The following is an 18,501-nucleotide window of genomic DNA, read 5'->3' on the forward strand; positions in this document are numbered from 1 at the left end:
TGGTATATATTATATGTATTGTATTCAGGTTGTCCTCAAAAAAATAAAAAATAAAACTTCTGCTCTGCAAATACAGTATCAAAGGAATGAGAAGATAAGCCATAGACTGGAAGAAAACATTTGCAAAGGCACATTTGACAAAAGACTGTTATCTAAAATACACAAAGAACTCTTCCCTGGTGGCATAGTGGTTAAGAATCTGCCTGCCAATGCAGGGGACATGGGTTCGATCCCTGGTCCAGGAAGATCCCACATGCTGCGGAGCAACTAAGCCTGTGAGCCACAACTACTGAGCCTGCGCTCTAGAGCCTGCGAGCCACAACTACTGAGCTCATGTGCTGCAGGTACTGAGCCCATGCGCTGCAACTACTGAAGCCCGTGTGCCGCAGCTGCTTAGCCCATGTGCTGCAACTACTGACGCCTGAATGTCTAGAGCCCATGCTCCAGAACAAGAGAAGCTGCCACAATGAGAAGCCCGTGAACCGCAACAAAGAGTAGCCCTGCTCGCTGCAATTATAGAAAGCCTGCACCCAGCAACGAGGACCCAACACAGCCAAAAATAAATAAAATTAATTAAAAAAAATACACAAAGAACTCTTAAAAGTCTACTAAGAAAACCAGCAACCTGATTAAAAAACAAACACCTCACCAAAGAAGATATACAGATGGCAAATAAGCACATAAAAAGTTGCTCAACATCATATGTCATCAAGGAAGTGCAAATTAAAGGAACAATGACATACCACTACACATCTATTAGAATGCCCCAAATCTAGAACGTTGACAACCACCAAATACTGGTGAGGTTGTGGAGCAACAGGAACTCTCATTCATTGCTGGTGGGAATGCAAAATAATCCAGCCACTTTGGAAGACAGTTTGGCTGTTTCTTACAAAATTAAAAATACTCTTACCATAGGACCCAGCAATTGAGCTCCTTAGTATTTGTGCAGAGGAGTTGAAAACATATGTCTACACTAAAGCCCACACATAGCTGTTTATAACAGCTTTATTCATAATTGTCAAAACTTGGAAGCAAGCAAGAAGTCCTTTAGTAAATGAGTGGATAAACTGTAGTGCATCCAGACAATGGAATATTATTCAGAGCTCAAAGAAAATGAGGTACCAAGCCACAGAAAGATATGGAGGAACCTTAAATGCATATTACTAAGTGAAAGAAGCCAATATGAAAAATATGTATGATTCTAACTATATGATATTCTGGAAAAGTCAAAACTATGAAGACAGTAAAAAGATCATTGATTCCCAGGAGTTAGTGAATAGGTGGAGCACAGAGGGTTTTATGACAGTGAAACAACTGTGTGTGGTACTGTAATGGTGGATACATGTCATTATATGTTTGTTCAAAACCATAAAATGTACACCAAGAGTGGAACTTAATGTAAACTATGGACTTATGTGATAATGTTGTGTCATTGTAGGTTTATCAATTGTAAAAATTTACAAACATACTCCAGTGGAGTATGTTGATAATCAGGGAGGCTGTGCATGAATCAGGGTAAAAGACAAGTAGGGAATCTCCATACTTTGTGCTAATTTGGCTGTGATACTAAAAGTGCTCTAAAAGGTAAAGTCCATTAAAAACAAAATGTTAACCAGTGAGGTTCTTTTTAAAAGGGAATGATTTGAACTCATTTATATCTATATCATAGTTGTAGATATTTTTGTTTATTTACACAGTGCAATCCTCCATGCTGTCAAGAACATTTGTGATGCAGAATTTGTTTAAAGTGGACTGTGGGATTTTCTTCCAAGTTTCTTATGCCCCTTTAGCAAGTTTCTAATGCTGCTGATTTCATACTCTTCCAGAAGGCTTATTAGAAGTTTTTTAGATACAATCTAAGACTCAATTTTTTCTCAAATGCTTGTTATGGTTTTTTGACGACAGAATCAAAGACTTGGATTTGTCTAGCTTTTGGGTAGAGATAATAACGAAGTTCATGTGTGCATGCAGTGACCACTGTCATGATTGCTGCCTGGCCAGCAATGATTGTTAGATGTATCTTTTCAGAGATGTTACAGTGTGAAAAAAAAAAAAATCATGTTAGAACTGGTGAATTATGACAGCTCAGAGTTATTCTGTATAATTAAAATAAGTATTTTAAATTATTTTTTTATTAGAGAAAATATTTTTGTACACAGCAATTAATTATTGGCCTTTACATTTTATTTATTTATTTATTTATTTATTTATTTTTTTTGCGGTGCACGGGCCTCTCACTGTTGTGGCCTCTCCCCCTGTGGAGCACAGGCTCTGGACGTGCAGGCTCAGCGGCCATGGCTCACGGGCCCAGCCGCTCCACGGCATGTGGGATCCTCCTGGACTGGGGCACGAACCTGTGTCCCCTGCATCGGCAGGCAGACTCTCAACCACTGCGCCACCAGGGAAGCCCCTGGCCTTTACATTTTAGATGATGACAGCACTATTTTATGATCTGCTCTTCTTTTTAAGAAATGTTTTTTTTTCATATGCTGTTGAATTTATCACCGATTTCTAAGCTAATTTTAGTTTATTGGTTGTAATTGTATATTAAAGAGCACCTCTGCCCCATAAGCAGTAAAATATGCATCTATTAATGCTTTGGAATTTAGGTTCTCGACTGAAATAAATTTAAGCATTAAAAAGTTTTTTTTCATTTCTTTTTTTGACAGGTCACAAAGACAGAATTAGAGAAATTAAAAACAAGCTATAGACAATTAATAAAAGAAATGAATTCTGCCAAAGAGAAATATAAAGAAGCTGTAGCTAAAGGTATGATGCAATTATGAAAAATGTTTATTTTAGTGATTTTTATTCTTATCATTTGAAAGTTATCTTTATAAGTGGTGGAATGATTACACTTAGACCAATTCACATTTTAAAAATATTAAAGTAAGCCAAAATAGACTAATTACCAAACTGTGTAATAAGTATTTCTTTTTTTGTTTTGTTTTTTGAAAATAATGGAAACTATTTTTGAGTAGTTAATGCTATTAATAGAATTATGCAGTACTTGTAATAGAATGCAAGGAATGTTTAAATTTTTCTCATAGGCTTCAGATTTACTCATTTAATTACTGAGTGCTAAATAAGAAAAATAAAATTGTATTTGTTTAGAAGCTTTTATTGATCCTCTTTTTACCTGTATTTAAATGCCATTAAAATCACAGATCATTTTATAGCTCAGTTTTGCTTTCATAGCTTAATTTTATATCTATATTGTACTAAAATTTTCATAATAAGCTTTGGAAGTAAATGGAAAGGGAAACATTATGTTTTAATCAAAGATTTGTGGTTATAGTTTTTAAATGTGACTAGTCTTCATATTTATATATTTTTTAATTATAAAATTTTTGTTGTTTTCTGGTTAAATAGAAGGATTATTAGCAACTCTTTTTAAAATATTTTTTTAATTATTAAATTTACCTTTCTCATTTATTAATGTATTTTCTCTTTTTCTTTTACTTGTATATTATTTTGTCATTTGGTTGAGGTAAATGAAATAAACAGCTCCTATATTTGGATATACCTTACACAATGAAAATACTGTTTTTGTTGTTATTCCCAGTAGACTAGAAGAGAGACTGATTTAGATGCAGTTCCCCCCCCCCCCACTTCTGCCTCCCTTTCCTTCTTCCTCTTGCTCCTCCCTACTTCCTTCCTCTCCTTCCTTCTCTGTCCCTCCCCTCCCTTCTCCCAGTATTCCCTTCAGCATTTACTTTGTGTCTCCCTTTCTCCCTGTCTCCATCCCTCCCACATTTATTTCACGTTTCTGCTTCTTGCAGTGTTTCTAGATGAATTAGTATTCACAGTTTACTTATTTTTACTTATTTTTCTTGTACCTCAACCAGCATTTTGAGATTATGATCTCTTTTTAATACAAACTTATCTTTTAAAATGCTTTCGTAATTCAGTTATGTAAGTTATTTAAGTGAAGAAAAGAAAAAATGCAATAGTGGAAAGATGAGTCAGACTTTGGAGTCAGATAGCCTTAGATGTAAATTCCAATGTTGTATGATTATTTCATAATTTTCAAACTTCGTATACCTAATTATTATTCCTTTTTTATTTTAAAGAGTGCTTTATATAATCAAGAAGTATTTACTGAGCATTTGCTACCCTTAAGTTATTGAGATTCAAACATTCAAGGAGCTTACCCACTTCTAGTTGATATTCTAACTTGGGAACTGCAAGTCTTCACTGTTTTTCAAAATTTAGTCTTTATACAAGGGATCCCCTGCTAAACCATCAAGAGTGATTTAGAAATAGTTTTGTACATTGAGCATTACTACTCAATCTGTCAAAGGGTTAGTTTTATAAAGTTCATTACATAATGCTTGGCTAGCATTCTCAAATTAGTTTCCTGTATTATAAACATCCACATATTAAATTCACCCAGAACAAGTGGTGACTTAATCCAACTATATTGTAATCCATCTATGTGAAGTATTTCACACTAGGTCTATATCTGTTGGAGAATGATTAGTTAGAAAAAGAAGTACATAATTACTCCCAAGTGTTTGATACCTACTTTTAATGACATAGTTTTTGTTTAAAAAATGAAATCTAATTCTGATATCATAATAAAGTTTTAAATAGTTCTTGTACCTAAAGTTTATATTATCAAAGATTATTCACAGGTAATAATTGTTCTTTATTACTTATCTTTATTATTTATTATAGAGATAAAATACCATTCAGTGTTGTATCAGTAGTAAGAAGGCAACTAGAAAATCTGAAGACCGTAGTTTTAATTGATCTTAAGAAATGTATTATTTGACTGAGTCTCCTGAAGTTAAAATATGTGAGCTTATTTACATTTTCTTTCTAAAGGAATTAGTGATGTACTTTTTCATTTTCTGGAATTTGATTACTCCCATTAAATCAATGTAAAATGTATAGTGTATATACTTTTAAAGTAAGTTCTTATATAACTATGTAAATGTATGAGACTTATGTGAATTTCCCTTTTATAATCACAACTATCTTTATACTCACGATTACCTGAAAAAGTATAAAATTATATTTTTGAAAATTTTGTATCTGTTTTCAAACTCCTTCTTCTACCTTTAACATGGAAATAGGTTTTTTTTTTGTGAAGTTATTTACTATTTATAAGGATGATGTGTTGGCAAATTCTTCCAACATTTACAGGCTTTATGTCAGAACCTTAGTTTATCTGGAGAGGCCACAGCAGGCCATTTCTGGAATGGGCTCTAGGAATTGCTGGAGCACTGGTGGTGGATACCCAAGCCGTGGCTCTGGCATTCAGAGTCATTGCTTTAGACATTAGGGGGTCTTTGAAAAGCTATTTAAAAACTCAATCTGATATATAGTGTCCAGCTTGAGAAGACAAGGCTTCGGGGGAGATAGGACCCAGAAATAGCTCCTATAGTAAGTAAGGGTTAAATTCTGGATTTGATCAAGAATTGGTTTGGGAAGGTAGCAGGAATATGACAGAAGAGTAAGACGCGGAGATCACCTTCCTCCCCACAGATACATCAGAAATACATCTACATATGGTACTGCTCCTATAGAACACCCACTGAATGCTGGCAGAAGATCTCAGACTCCCAAAAGGCAAGAAACTCCCCATGTACCTGGGTAGGGTAAAAGAGAAAAGAAAAAACAGAGACAAAAGAATAGGGACAGAACCTGCACCAGTGGGAGGGAGCTGTGAAGGAGGAAAGGTTTCCACACACTAGGAAGCCCCTTCACAGGCGGAGACTGTGGGTGGCGGAGAGGGAAAGCTTCGGAGCCACGGAGGAGAGCACAGCAACAGGGGTGCGGAAGGCAAAGCAGAGAGATTCCCGCACAGAGGATCGGGGCCGACCAGCATTCACCAGCCCGAGAGGCTTGTCTGCTCACCCGCCGGGGCGGGTGGGGCTGGGAGCTGAGACTTGGGCTTTAGTCAGAGCGCAGGGAGAGGAATGGCGGCGTGAACACAGCCTGAAGGGGTTAGTGCACCATGGCTAGCCGGGAGGGAGTCTGGGATAAAGTCTGGACCTGCTGAAGAGGAAAGAGACATTTTCTTCCCTCTTTGTTTCCTGGTGAGCAAGGAGAGGGGATTAAAAGCGCTGCTTAAAGGAGCTCCAGAGATGGGCGCGAGCCGCGGCTTTCAGCGCAGACACCAGAGATGGGCATGAGACGCTAAAGCTGCTGCTGCCGCCACCAAGAAGCCTGTGAGCAAGCACAGGTCACTCTCCACAACTCTCCTCCTGGGAGCCTGTGCAGACCGCCACTGCAAGGGTCCCGTGATCCAGGGACAACTTCCCCGGGAGAACGCACAGCGCACTTCAGGCTGGGGCAAAGTCATGCCGGCCGCTGCCGCCACAGCTCGCCCCGTTCCCCTCCCTCCCCCCGGCCAGAGTGAGCCAGAGCCCCCGAATCAGCTGCTCCTTTAACCCTATCCTGTCTGAGCGAAGAACAGAAGCCCTCAGGCGACCTACACGCAGAGGCGGGGCCAAATCCAATGCTGAAATCCGAAAGCTGTGCGTACAAGTAAAGAAAGGGAAATCTCTCTCAGCAGCCTCAGGAGCAGCGGATTAAATCTCCACAATCAACTTGATGTACCCTGCATCTGTGGAAAATATGAATAGACAACTAATCATCCCAAATTGACGAGGTGGTCTTTGAGAACAAGACATATTACTTTTTCCCCTTTTCCTCTTTTTGTGAGTGTGTATGTGTATGCTTCTGTGTGAGATTTTGTCTGTATAGATTTCCTTTCATCATTTGTCCTAGGGTTCTGTCAGTCGGTTTTTTTTTTTTTTTACTTAAAAAATTTTTTTTTTCTTAATAATTATTTTTTGTTTTAATAACTTTATTTTTTTAATCTTTATTTTATTTTATTTTATCCTCTTTCTTTCCTCCTTTCTTTCTTTTCTTTTCTTTTCTTTTCTTTCTTCTTTTTCTCCCTTTTATTCTGAGCTGTGTGGATGAAAGGCTCTTGGTGCTCCAGCCAGGAGTCAGTGCTGTGCCTCTGAGATGGGAGAGCCAACTTCAGGACACTGGTCTACAAGAGACCTCCCAGCTCCATGTAATATCAAATGGCGAAAATCTCCCAGAGATCTCCATCTCAATGCCAAGACCCAGCTTCACTCAACGACCAGCAAGCTACAGTGCTGGACACCCTACGTGAAACAACTAGCAAGGCAGGAACATAACCCTATCCATTAGCAGAAAGGCTGCCTAAAATCATAATAAGGCCACAGACACCCCAAAACACACCACCAGACATGGATCTGCCCACCAGAAAGACAAGACCCAGCCTCATCCACCAGAACACAGGCACTAGTCCCCTCCACCAGGAAGCCGACACAACCCACTGAGCCATCCTTAGCCACTAGGGACAGACAACAAAAACAACAGGAACTACGAATCTGCAGCCTGCAAAAAGGAGACCCCAAACACAGTAAGATAAGCAAGATGAGAAGACAGAAAAACACACAGCAGATGAAAGAGCAAGGTAAAAACCCACCAGACCTAACAAATAAAGAGGAAATAGGCAGTCTACCTGAAAAAGAATTCAGAATAATGATAGTAAAGATGATCCAAAATCTTGGAAATAGAATAGAGAAAATGCAAGAAACATTTAACAAGGACCTAGAAGAACTAAAGAGGAAACAAGCAACGATGAACAACACAATAAGTGAATTTAAAAATACTCTAGATGGGATCAATAGCAGAAAAACTGAGGCAGAAGAATGGATAAGTGACCTGGAAGATAAAATAGTGGAAATAACTACTGCAGAGCAGAATGAAGAAAAAAGAATGAAAAGAACTGAGGACAGTCTCAGAGACGTCTGGGACAACATTAAACGCACCAACATTCGAATTATAGGGGTCCCAGAAGAAGAAGAGCAAAAGGAAGGGACTGAGAAAATATTTGAAGAGATTATAGTTGAAAGCTTCCATAATATGGGAAAGGAAACAGTTCATCAAGTCCAGGAAGCAGAGAGAGTCCCATACAGGATAAATCCAAGGAGAAACACACCAACACACATATTAATCAAACTATCAAAAATTAAATACAAAGAAAACATATTAAAAGCAGCAAGGGAAAAACAACAAATAACACATAAGGGAGTCCCCATAAGGTTAACAGCTGATCTTTCAGCAGTAACTCTGCAAGCCAGAAGGGAGTGGCAGGACACATTTAAAGTGATGAAGGAGAAAAACCTACAACCAAGATTACTTTACCCAGCAAGGATCTCATTCAGATTTGATGGAGAAATTAAAACCTTTACAGACAAGCAAAAGCTGACAGAGTTCAGCACCACCAAACCAGCTTTACAGCAAAGGCTGAAGGACCTTCTCTAGGCAAAAAACACAAGAGAAGGAAACCAAGCACAAAACAATTAAGAAAATGGGAATAGGAATATACATATAGATAATTTCCTTTTATGTAAATGGATTAAGGGCTCCCACCAAAAGACACAGACTGGCTACAAAAACAAGAATGGATACAGAATGGATACAAAAACAAGACCCATATATATGACATCTGCAAGAGACCCACTTCAGACCTAGAGAAACATACAGACCGAAAGTGAGGGGATGGAAAAAGATATTCCATGCAAATGGAAATCAAAAGAAAACTGGAGTAGCAATTCTCATATCAGAAGAAATAGACTTTAAAATAAAGACTATCACAAGACACAAAGAAGGACACTACATAATGATCAAGGGATCGATCAAAGAAGAAGATATGACAATTGTAAATAATTATGCACGCAACATAGGAGCACCTCAATACATAAGGCAAATGCTAACAGCCATAAAAGGAGAAATCGGCAGTAACACATTCATAGTAGGGGACTTTAACACCCCACTTTCACCCATGGACAGATCATCCAAAATGAAGATAAATAAGGAAACACAAGCTTTAAATGATACATTAAACAGGATGGACTTAATAGATATTTATCGGACATTCCATCCAAAAACAACAGAATGCACACTTTTCTCAAGTGCTCATGGAACATTCTCCAGGATCATATCTTGGGTCACAAATCAAGCCTTGGTAAATTTCAGAAAATTGAAATTGTATCAAGTATCTTTTCCGACCACAATGCTATGAGACTAGATATTAATTACAGGAAATGATCTGTAAAAAATACAAACAAATGGAGGCTACACAATACACTACTTAATAACCAAGAGATCACTGAAGAAATCAAAGAGGAAATAAAAAAATACCTAGAAAAAAATGACAATGGAGACACGATGATGCAAAACCTATGGGATGCAGCAAAAGCAGTTCTAAGATGGAAGTTTATAGCAATACAATCCTACCTTAAGAAACAGGAAACATCTCAAATAAACAACCTAACGTTGCACCTAAAGCAGTTAGAAAAAGAAGAACAAAAAACCCCAAAAGTTATCAGAAGGAATAAAATCATAAGGATCAGATGAGAAATAAATGAAAAAGAAATGAAGGAAACAATAGCAAAGATCAATAAAACTAAAAGCTGGTTCTCTGAGAAGATAAACAAAATTGATAAACCATTAGCCAGACTCATCAAGAAAAAAAGGGAGAAGACTCAAATCAATAGAGTTAGAAATGAAAAAGGAGAAGTAACAACTGACACTGCAGAAATACAAAAGATCATGAGAGATTACTACAAGCAGCTCTATGCCAATAAAATGGACAACCTGGAAGAAATGGACAAATTCTTAGAAATGCACAACCTGCCAAGACTGAATCAGGAAGAAATAGAAAATATGAACAGACCAATCACAAGCACTGAAATTGAAACTCTGATTAAAAATCTTCCAACAAAGAAAAGCCCAGGACCAGATGGCTTCACAGGCGAATTCTATCAAACATTTAGAGAAGAGCTAACACCTATCCTTCTCAAACTCTTCCAAAATATAGCAGAGGGAGGAACACTCCCAAACTCATTGTGCGAGGCCACCTTCACCCTGATACCAAAACCAGATAAAGATGTCACAAAGAATGAAAACTACAGGCCAATATCACTGATGAACATAGATGTAAAAATCCTCAGCAAAATACTAGCAAAGAGAATCCAACAGCACATTAAAAGGATCATACACCATGATCAAGTGGGGTTTATTTCAGTAATGCAAGGATTCTTCAATATACACAAATCAATCAACGTGATACACCATGTTAACAAATTGCAGGAGAAAAAACGTATGATCATCTCAATAGATGCAGAGAAAGCTTTCGACAGAATTCAACACCCATTTATGATAAAAAGCCCTGCAGAAAGTAGGCACAGAGGGAACTTTCCTCAACATAATAAAGGCCATATATGACAAACCCACAGCCTACATCGTCCTCAATGGTGTAAAACTGAAAGCATTTCCACTAAGATCAGGAACAAGACAAGATTGCCCACTCTCACCACTCTTATTCAACATAGTTTTGGAATTTTAGCCACAGCAATCAGAGAAGAACAGGAAATAAGAGGAATCCAAATCGGAAAAGAAGAAGTAAAGCTGTCACTGTTTGCAGATGACATGATACTATACATAGAGAATCCTAACAATGCTACCAGAAAACTTAAATTTGGTAAAGTAGCAGGATACAAAATTAATGCACAGAAATCTCTGGCATTCCTATACACTAATGATGAAAAATCTGAAAGTGAAATCAAGAAAACACTCCCATTTACCATTGCAACAAAAAGAATAAAGTATCTAGGAATAAACCTACTTGAGACAAAAGACCAGTATGCAGAAAATTATAAGACACTGATGAAAGGAGTTAAAGATGATACACATAGATGGAGAGATATACCATGTTCTTGGATTGGAAGAATCAACATTGTGAAAATGACTCTACTACCCAAAGCAATCTACAGATTCAATGCAATCCCTATCAAAGTACCAGTGGCATTTTTCACAGAACTAGAACAAAAAAATTCACAATTTGTATGGAAACGCAGAAGACCCCCGAATAGCCAAAGAAATCTTGAGAACAAAAAATGGAGCTCGAGGAATTAGGCTCCCTGACATCAGACTATATTGCAAAGGTACAGTAATCAAGACAGTATGGTACTGGCACAAAAAGAGAAATATAGATCAATGGAACAGGATAGAAAGCCCAGAGATAAACCCATGCACATATGGTCACCTTATCTTTGATAAAGGAGGCAAGAATATACAGTGGAGAAAAGACAGCCTCTTCAATAAGTGGTGCTGGGAAAACTGGACACGTACATGTAAAAGTATGAGATTAGAACATTCCCTAACACCATACACAAAAATAATTTCAAAATGGATTAAAGACCTAAATGTAGGGCCAGAAACTATGAAACTCTTAGAGGAAAACATAGGCAAAACACTCTATGCCATAAATCACAGCAAGCTTCTTTTTGACCCACCTCCTAGAGAAATGGAAGTAAAAACAAAAATAAACAAATGGGTCCTAATGAAACTTAAAAGCTTTTGCACAGCAAAGGAAACCATAAACAAGACCAAAAGACAACCTCCAGAATGGGAGAAAATAGTTGCAAATGAAGCAATTGACAAAGGGTTAATCTCCACAATTTGCAAGCAGCTCATGGAGCTCAATAACAAAAAAACAAACAACCCAATCCAAAAATGGGCAGAAGACCTAAATAGACATTTCTCCAAAGAAGATACAGAGATTACCAGCAAACACATCAAAGAATGCTCAGCATCATTAATCATTAGAGAAATGCAAATGAAAACTACAATGAGATATCATCTCACATCGGTCAGAATGGCCATTATCAAAAAATCTTCAAACAATAAATGCTGGAGAGGGTGTGGAGAAAAGGGAACCCTCTTGCACTGTTGGTGGGAATGTAAATTGATACAGCCACTATGTAGAACAGTATGGAGGTTCCTTAAAAAACTAAAAATAGAACTACCATATGACCCAGCAATCCCACTACTGGTCATATAACATGAGAAAACCATAATTCAAAAAAGTCATGTACCAAAATGTTCATTGCAGCTCTATTTACAATAGCCAGGACATGAAAGCAACCTAAATGTTCATCATTGGATGAATGGATAAAGAAGATGTGGCATGTATATACAATGGAATATTACTCAGCCATGAAAAGAAACGAAATTGAGTTATTTGTAGTGAGTTGCATGGACCTAGAGTCTGTCATACAGAGTGAAGTAAGTCAGAAAGAGAAAAACATATACAGTATGCTAGCACATATATATGGAATCTAAGGGAAAAAAAAAAGGTCATAAAGAACCTAGGGGTAAGATGGGAATGGAGAGGCAGACCTACTAAAGAATGCACTTGAGGATGTGGGGAAGGGAAGGGTAGGCTCTGACAAAGTGAGAGAGTGGCATGGACATATATACACTACCAAACGTAGAATAGATAGCTAGTGGGAAGCAGCCTCATAGCATAGGGAGATCAGCTCGGTGCTTTGTGACCACCTAAAGAGGTGGGATAGGGAGGGTGGGAGCGAGGGAGACGCAAGAGGGAAGATATATGGGAACATGTGTATATGTATAACTGATTCACTTTGTTATAAAGCAGAAACTAACACACCATTGTAAAGCAATTATACTCCAATAAAGATGTTAAAGAAAAAAAAAGGGTAATAATATATGAAAAAAAGAATTGGTTTGGCATCAAGGGTTCAGTTACTGGAAATGGAGGTTCAGCAGCAGTAGCAGATCAGCTGGAGGCCTGGGTTAATACTGAAATTCCAAATTCCTGATCCCTGCTGTATGGGTTACACAAAATACGTTAAATTTTCAATGTTAGAATTTATATCCAAAGGAACACTGATTTATGTTGTCTAATGTAAAATATAACATTCATTTGTAATATGAACATAGCACCATTTTAGTTAAATTTTTTGGTATTGAATAATATACACTAAATATCAAAGTCATTTTGCTCTATGCTTTGTCAAGGGAACAAATGTTTTTCTTGAATTGACTTGGACTAATTTGGATATTAGTCTATTGATTATTATTTATAACATGTATGCTGAGAACAACCAAAATAATTTTAGCCTATTTAGCTGAAGTTACTAGAGTGTTTCATTAGAGCATGGAATAATAAGTTCTTGGATGCAATATACACAGGTTTTACTTTCCTATAGCATATTAAGTTCTGAATACTTTTAGTTGGTTAAGCACATTGTTAAGTTTGCCATAAAACAATTTTGTGAATCCATAAAGCTTGTATCCAAACTAAGGTTCTGACATAATGGCCGTAAATGGAAACATTTGCCATCACCTCATCATCAGAAAGAGTAGATGACTTCTCAAAAGAACTCCTATAAGATCATATTGTCTATGAACAAAGATAGTTTTCCTTTTCAATCTGGATGTCTTTTTTTTTTTCCTTTTTCTTGCCTCTTTGCCCTAGCTAGACCCTTCAGTATAGTGTTGAACAGACGTAGAAAGACCAAACATGTTTGTCTTGTCCCTGATCTTAGGGGAAAGACTTTCATCATAAATATGAAGTTAACTGTAGTTTTTCAAACGTTTTTCCTTTTATCGGGTTGAAGAAGTTCCTTTTTATTCCTGCTTAAGAATGGATGTTAGATTTTCTCAAATGCTTTTGCCATATCTGTGGAGATGGATATTTTTTTTCTTCTTTTACCTTGATATGGTGAATTATTTTGATTGATTTTCACATTTTAAAAATATTATACCATCTTCACATTCCTGGAATAAACTCCTCTTGGTTATGATGTATTATTATTTTTTATGTTGTTTGATATGGTTGACTAAGTTTTTATGGATTTTCAAATATGTCTGCTTCTTTTAATATCTTTGTCTCATTTTTGTATAAGGATAATACTGTCCTCTCTATGATTGCCCCCTCTTAGTAATGTTTGTGTTCAATTTATAATATTTCTTAAATATTGGCAGAATTCACTTGTGAAGCCATCTGCGTCTGCTTGCTTTATTTTTTTCTCTTTTGCTAAGATTTTTAAACTATAACTTCAATTTCTTTAATTCATATAGGCTATTCAGTTTATCTTTTTCTTTGAGTTTTAGTAGGTTGTATCTTTCAAGGAATTGTCCATTTCATTTGTTTAATTTATTGGTACTAAGGTGTTCAGAATACTTCCTTATCCACCTTTTTATATTTGTAGAATCTGTGGTGATATTTTCTTTCTCATTTTTGTTATTGGTACTTTGTGTCTTCTCTTTTATCCCTAATCATTTTGGCTAGAGGTTTATCAATTTTATTAATCTTCTCAAAGACTGGCTTTAGGCTTTATTTTCTTTCTATTTTTCTGCTTTCTATTTAATTGATTTATGCTCTAATCTTTGTTTTTTTGTTTCTTCTGCTTGCTTTAGGCTTAGTTTGCACCAGTTTTTCTATTTTTTCTTTTTTTTAATCTGGAAGCTAACTAAGATCATTGATTTGAGAACTATCTTCTTTTCTTATGTAGGCATTAGTGCTATGAATTTCCCTAAGGACTGTTTTAGCAATATTCCATACATTTGTATGTATTGTTTCTTCATTTTTCTTCAGTTCAAAATACTTAAAGTATTTCCTTTTGGCTTTTTTTTTTTCTTTGATACATAGGTTATTTAGAAATGTATTTGGTTTCCTAAAGATTTGACATTAAAAAAAGTCTATTTTTCATTTATAATTTAATTTCATTTAGTCTGAGAATATTCTTTTTGTGACTTTATTCCTTTTACATTTATGAATGCATGTTATATGGCCCATAGTATGGTTTACCTTGGTAAATGCTTCATGTGCACTTGATAAGAATATGTATTCTGCTGTTGTTGGTTGCAGTGGTCTATATTGCTATCTTGGGCCAGTTGGTTAATAGTGTTATTAAAAGTTTTTAGGTTGTTACTGATTTTCTGTCTACTTGTTCCATCAGTTTTTGAGAGGGGGCAATTGAAATCTCCCACTGTACTTGTAGATTTGTCTATTTCTTCTCATAGTTTTGTCAGTTTTTTGCTTAATGTATTTTGAAACTCTAGTTATTGGGTGTAAAAGTAGTCATGATTGTTGTATCCTCTTGATGCCCTGACTCTTTTGTCATATGAAATGACCTTTATTATCCCTGGTAGTATTCTTTGCTGTGTTATCTGTTCTATCTGATATTAATATTAGATACTTCGATTAGTGTTTACATGATATATCTTTTTATCATCCTTTTACTTCAACATTTTTTAGTCTTTATATAGTTGAAGTGCATTTCTTATAAGCAGCATATAATTAGGTCTTGCTTTTTTATCTTGATAATCTTTACATTTTAACTGGGATAGTTAGACTATAATGTGATTGATTTTGACAATGTTAGGTTTAAATCTGTCATCTTGCAGTTTTTTTTTCCTCTTTGTTTCATCAGTCCTTTATTCTCCTTTTCCTTTTTTCTGCCTCCTTTTGGAATAATTGAAAAAAATTTATTAAGATTCCCATTTATCTCCTTTATTAGCTGTAACTTTTTCTTTTGTTTATTGTTTTTTCTTTTGTTTATTCTCCTTTATTAGTCTTATTAGCTGTAACTTTCTCTTTTGTTATTTTATCTTTGATTTACCATAGTATACCTTCAAGTGATGTTATATCACCTTGTGTATAATAAGGAAACCTTACACTGGTATATAGTCTTCCTATATTTGTGCTATTGTTGTGATATATTTTACTTTTGCATATGTTTTTAACTTTGTACTATATTGTTAATATTGTTGTTTAGTCAAGTATCTGTAAAATTATAATAAAACATCTTATATGTTTATCCATGTAGTTATCTTTTGTAGCATTCTTTATTCCATCTGGTATCATTTTACTTTTGCCTGAATGACTTACTTTAACATTTCTTGTAATGTAAGTCTACACGTAGTAAGTTCTTTCAGCTTTTGTACATCTGAAAAAGTTTTAATTTCACCTTTGATTTTGAAATATATTTTTGTAGGATGTAGAATTTTCTTTTAGCAGGTATTGTTTTCCCTGTTGGGTCTTTAAAGATGTTGCCCTTTGGCCATGTCAAGGAGAAATCTGTTCTAATACTTTTCTTTGTTGCTCTGCATGTTTTATATCCCTTTGGCAGCTTTTAGGATTTCCTTTTTATTGTTGATTTTGAGCAATTTGATTATGATGTGTGTTCCTGTAAGTTTTTTTTCTCCTTGTGTTTGTTGAGCTTCTTATATCTGAGAGTTTATAATTTTCATCAAATTTGGAAAACTTTCAGCCGTTATTTCTTCATGTATATTTTCTATCTACGTCTCTCTTTCTGCTGTCCTTTGGAGACTCCAGTTACATGTATATTCGGCTGTTTGTATTTGCCTCACAGCCAACTGATGGTCTGTTTATTTTTTCCCCTTGTCTTTTTAGCTTTCTGTTTCATTTTGGTTAGTTTCTATGATTGTATCTACACTTTTACTAATCTTGTTTTCTGCAGTGTCTAATCTGCCTTTAATCTCATGTAGTATATTTTTCATTTTAGACATTATAGATTTTGCCTGGATAATTATGATGTGGGTCTTTTCTTAAATCTTTCATGTGTCTACTTAACACATTAACCTAAGTTTTACAGTCTTAGTGGACTTCATCGTCTTTCTTCATTTGTTCTGAAAGTTGTTATGAGTTTATTCACTCCCAGATTTCTTTTTGGTTCTCTGTAATCTCCACTTTTTTTCCCCCCAATTCATTCCCCCCCCGACTTCCCCCCCCCCTTGGTGTCCATACGTTTGTTCTCTACATCGGTGTCTCTATTTCTACCTTGCAAACCGGTTCACCTGTACGATTTTTCTAGATTCCACATATTTGCATTAATATACGATATTTGTTTTTTTCATTCTGACATACTTCACTCTGTATGACAGTCTCTAGGTCCATCCACGTCTCTACAAATAACGCAATTTTGTTCCTTTTTATGGCTGAGGAATGTTCCATTGTATATACATACCATGTCTTCTTTATCCATTCATCTGTCGATGAGTGTTTAGGTTGCTTCTGTGACCTGGCTATTATATATAGTGCTGCAATGAACATTGAGGTGCATGTGTCTTTTTGAATTATGGTTTTCTCTGGGCATATGCCCACTAGTGGGATTGCTGGCTCATATGATAATTCTATTTTTAGTTTTTAAAGGAACCTCCATACTGTTTTCCATAGTGGCTGTACCAATTTACATTCCCACCAACAGTGCAAGAGGGCTCCCTTTTCTCCACACCCTCTCTAACATTTGTTGTTTGTGGATTTTCTAATGATGCCCATTCTAACTGGTGTGAGATGATACCTCATTGTAGTTTTGATTTGTATTTCTCTAATAGTGATGTTGAGCAGCTTCTCATGTGCCTCTTGGCTATCTGTATGTCTTGTTTGGAGAAATGTCTATTTAGCTCTTCTGCTCATTTTTTGATTGGGTTGTTTGTTTTTTTAATATTGAGCTGCATGAGCTGCTTGTATATTTTGGAGATTACTCCTTTGTCCGTTGATTTGTTTGCAAATATTTTCTCCTATTCTGAAGGTTGTCTTTTCGTCTTGTTTATAGTTTGCTCTGCAAAAGCTTTGAAGTTCCATTAGGTTCCTATTTGTTTATTTTTGTTTTTATTTCCATTACTGTAGGAGGTGGATCAAAAAAGATCTTGCTGTGATTTATGTCAGAGTGTTCTTCCTATGTTTTCCTCTAAGAGTTTTATAGTGTCCAGTCTTACATTTAGGTCTCGAATCCATTTTGAGTTTATTTTTGTGTATGGTGTTAGTGAGTGTTCTAATTTCATTCTTTTACATGTAGCTGTCCAGTTTTCCCAGCACCATTTATTGAACAGGCTGTCTTTTCTCCATTGTATATCCTTGCCTCCTTTGTCATAAATTAGTGGACCATAGGTGCGTGGGTTTATCTCTGGGCTTTATATCCTGGTCCATTGATCTGTATTTCTGTTTTTGTGCCAGTACCATATTGTCTTGATTACCATAGCTTTGTAGTATAGTCTGAAGTCAGGGAGTCTGATTTCTCCAGCTCCATTTTTTTCCCTCAAGATTGCTTTGGCTATTTGAGGTCTTTTGTGTCTCCATACTGATTTTAAGATTTTTTGTTCTAGTTCTGTAAACTTGCCACTGGTAATTTGATAGGGATTGCATTGAATCTGTAGATTGCTTTGGGAAGTATAGTTATTTTCACAATGTTGATTCTTCCAATCTGAGAACATGGTATATCTCTCCATCTGTTTGTGTCACCTTTGACTTCTTTCATCACTGTCTTATACTTTTCTGAGTACAGGTCTTTTACCTCCTTAGGTAGGTTTATTCCTAGGTATTTTATTCTTTTTGTTACAATGGTGAATGGGATTGTTTCCTTAATTTCTCTTTCAGATTTTTTATCATCAGTGTATAGGAATGCAAGAGATTTCTGTGCATTAATTTGGTATCTGGCTACTTTACCAAATTCATTGATTAGCTCTAGTAGTTTTCTGGTAGCATCTTTAGGATTTTCTATGTATAGCATCATGTCATCTGCAAGCAGTGACAATTTTACTTCTTCTTTTCCAATTTATATTCCTTTTATTTCTTTTTCTACTCTGATTGCTGTGGCTAAAATT

General features: G+C 35.8%; 1 protein-coding gene across 9 annotated transcripts in view; it reads left to right on the forward strand.

The window, feature by feature from the left end:
* The window catches only part of FER (FER tyrosine kinase), a 463,302-nt gene that overhangs the window by 82,691 nt on the left and 362,110 nt on the right, over positions 1-18,501 (forward strand). For 8 of the 9 annotated variants that reach the window (XR_013827559.1, XM_079916621.1, XM_079916626.1 and 5 more), the window contains one exon: positions 2,673-2,772. Coding sequence is in view for 8 of the 9 variants with exons in the window: in XM_079916621.1 (XP_079772747.1) it covers positions 2,673-2,772 (100 nt within the window). In the remaining variant the exon portion in view is untranslated. Of the gene's footprint in view, positions 1-2,672; positions 2,773-4,683; positions 4,789-18,501 lie in introns of those variants that run through there. The other variant, XM_079916623.1, reaches the window with a different exon arrangement.

Source organism: Stenella coeruleoalba, assembly GCF_951394435.1.
Source record: "Stenella coeruleoalba genome assembly, chromosome: 3".
NCBI lineage: Eukaryota > Metazoa > Chordata > Mammalia > Artiodactyla > Delphinidae > Stenella > Stenella coeruleoalba.